This window comes from Eptatretus burgeri, chromosome 6 (genome assembly GCF_056783735.1).
Source record: "Eptatretus burgeri isolate ZD-2024b chromosome 6, Ebu_testis_v1, whole genome shotgun sequence".
NCBI classification, from domain to species: Eukaryota; Metazoa; Chordata; class Myxini; order Myxiniformes; family Myxinidae; genus Eptatretus; species Eptatretus burgeri.
The window spans coordinates 46,851,942-46,854,441 of record NC_140966.1 but is presented as its reverse complement, the minus strand read 5'-3'; the positions used below and the strand labels follow the sequence as shown (position 1 = coordinate 46,854,441).

Below are 2,500 nucleotides of genomic sequence, written 5' to 3'. Positions count from 1 at the left end.
AATAGTGGGGGTGGGGTAGAGAAATTATAGAAAGAGAAAAGAAGAGGGAGAGGGGGTGCTATCCTTGTCTGTGAAAAATTCATGAGACATATCAAGGGGTGTGGTGAAGGGGAGGTGAGATTCAAAGTTGTACTTTTTTCATTCATAATATGTAGATGTCCTTTAAAAAGTTTCTGCTCCCGATAAACTGACACACTTGAATTGTTATTGTCACTTGCAAATTAAGAGAGACTGTACCGATTGGGTTAATGGCCTAAACATCTCCAGATACCTCAATGAGTGCAGCTTCCGGGCCATGGGACTGATAGAGGTTTGATGTCTTTGTCAAAGCGAGTAAAACACCTTGCATGGCTGGGGACTGGAATGGAGGCAAATGAGGAAAAGGGGTAAGATCATGGAGGAAATACATTCTGATGGATCAAAGCAGGGATCATAATATCAAAAGAAGAAAGAGAAAGGATGTGGAGGAAGTTAAAGGAGGAGAAAAAATCAAAGCAAAAAACACAAAAAAAACACACACACACACACACTAATAATAAATATTACGGAACATAAAATTACAAAATAGTAAAGTGACATCATTGCCATTATCACTAATATCACAAATGTGAAAGCCATCGAAAAAAAATTGACAAGTGCTGATTGCTGTCAGTGATCAATGTGATGACAAGTACCACCCAGAATGGGTGTATTAAAAGGGAAAGAAAACAGAATTTAAGTCATGATTGTCTTTGCAATGATGGCATGGAATAAACTACAATAATGTTACACAGCATAAAATAACAATGGTTATTTTCAGTCGTTGACTCTCAGAGTCTAACAAACATAATTTACAATATCAATTAATATTCTCAAACTTATCCCGTTTCGTGAGCATATATGGATAAGAAATGCAGTGTGTGTGTGTGTGTGTGTGTGTGTGTGTGTGTGTGTGTGTGTGTGTGTGTGTGTGTGTGTGTGTGTGTATGGGTGTGTGTGTGTATGGGTGTGTGTGTGTATGGGTGTGTGTGTGTGTGTGTGTGTGTGTGTGTGTGTATGGGTGTGTGTGTGCGTGTGTTTGTGTGTGTGTGTAACCTCTTCTTCTGAAATTTCCTCCATAGGCAGTTGGAAAGACAGCTCAGTGGACTTTGAGCAGTTGGAGGGAGAGAGAAAAAGAACAGGACACAAGTGAGAAAGGGAGAGCCACAGTGAGGTCAGAAAGGAAAAAAAGAAAAAAAAAAGTAAACAAACACTGAATAGAATTAGTCACCAAATAAAGAATAGGCAATTTTCTTCCAAACTTCCAGTTCAACAATTTTATTGCAGACCAGGTTTCCAAACACAAAATGGACAGGAAGGAGAGAAAGGTAGCCGGGGATGGGGGGGGCATGGGAAAAGGTGGAGAGGGTGTGGGATACAAAGAGAGTGAGAAACAGACAAAGAGACAGAGAGGGATAAAGAGATAACAAGGGAAGCTCATAGTTGAGGCTCGTGGAAGAGCTAGTACACTGTACGGATCAGGATGTAACAGACAAAAACAGGATACAAAATACGTAAAACTGGATGCAAAAGGAACAGCAGAGACGCATGAAAAAGGAGCAGTGGAGAGGGGGAAACACTCACGGCAGAGTTGAAGGCCAAGATAGAGGGAGACTTGAACAAATAATGAGTGCGGGGAGGAAATGGGGGCAGGAGAGGACGCATGGTATGGACAAGATGGATACAGAAGGAAACGCCAAGGAGGGAAAACTGAAAAATTGGAAGGAGGAGGGATTTGGGCGTGGTTAACGAGGATAGAAAAGATCATGGGTTTGGATTAGGGATGATCTGAGGTGGTGGTGAAGAGCTGTCTTGAAGATCTGGAGGGAAGAATGAGATTAAAGAGGATGTGGAAGTTACCATGTGTAGGTCAAATCTACAACTGTTGCTTCCACCTCATCAAAGCTAAGTTTTCTGAACCAGATCTGTCATATTTTCGTCCCTCTGTTGCTGTTTGTGTTTTGTCCAATTTTCCATGTTATATTGTACCTTGTTGTGCTATATTTGTTTTTGTGTTGTTCAAAGATGGTATAGTCACTGTGAAAATTCTGTCTCCTTTGATGTCGTGTTCCTCAGTTTGCTGCTTTTCCCCCAAATATTGAACTTTCTACTTCCTCAATGTTATCCTCACTTCAAAAAAATAAAAACAATCAAATTACTTTCTTTTTCACTCCACAACAATGTCATTCTCCTTGAATTTCCTTCTGCCTGCACTTCATTCATTATTTCTCCCATTTCTCAATATCTCAAAACTGAACCTTCATTGAATGTAAATGCTTCTTCATTCTTCCATTAAAAGCATTTATATATTCCTGTTCTTCTTCTTCACAAATATTTTCTAAAATTGTCTATCAGCTAAGTGCTTGGTTCACCAACCCTCCTCTTGTACCTACAGCAACACATTTCCCCATTCCCTTCAACAAAAATTCTGACTACCCAACCTATGATCTTTATCTCCGTTTGTCCAATTTGGGAATCTCGA

The 2,500-nt window shown here is 40.0% G+C and overlaps 1 protein-coding gene across 1 annotated transcript in view; it reads right to left on the bottom strand.

The window, feature by feature from the left end:
* Positions 1-2,500, bottom strand: part of LOC147024694 (ubiquitin carboxyl-terminal hydrolase 25-like) — a 102,036-nt gene that overhangs the window by 18,296 nt on the left and 81,240 nt on the right. The window contains exons 19-20 of the mRNA XM_085884844.1: positions 1,075-1,125; positions 272-358 (exon numbers count right to left, since the gene is read on the bottom strand). Of these exons, the coding sequence (XP_085740970.1) occupies positions 272-358; positions 1,075-1,125 (138 nt within the window). The remainder of the gene's footprint in view (positions 1-271; positions 359-1,074; positions 1,126-2,500) is intronic.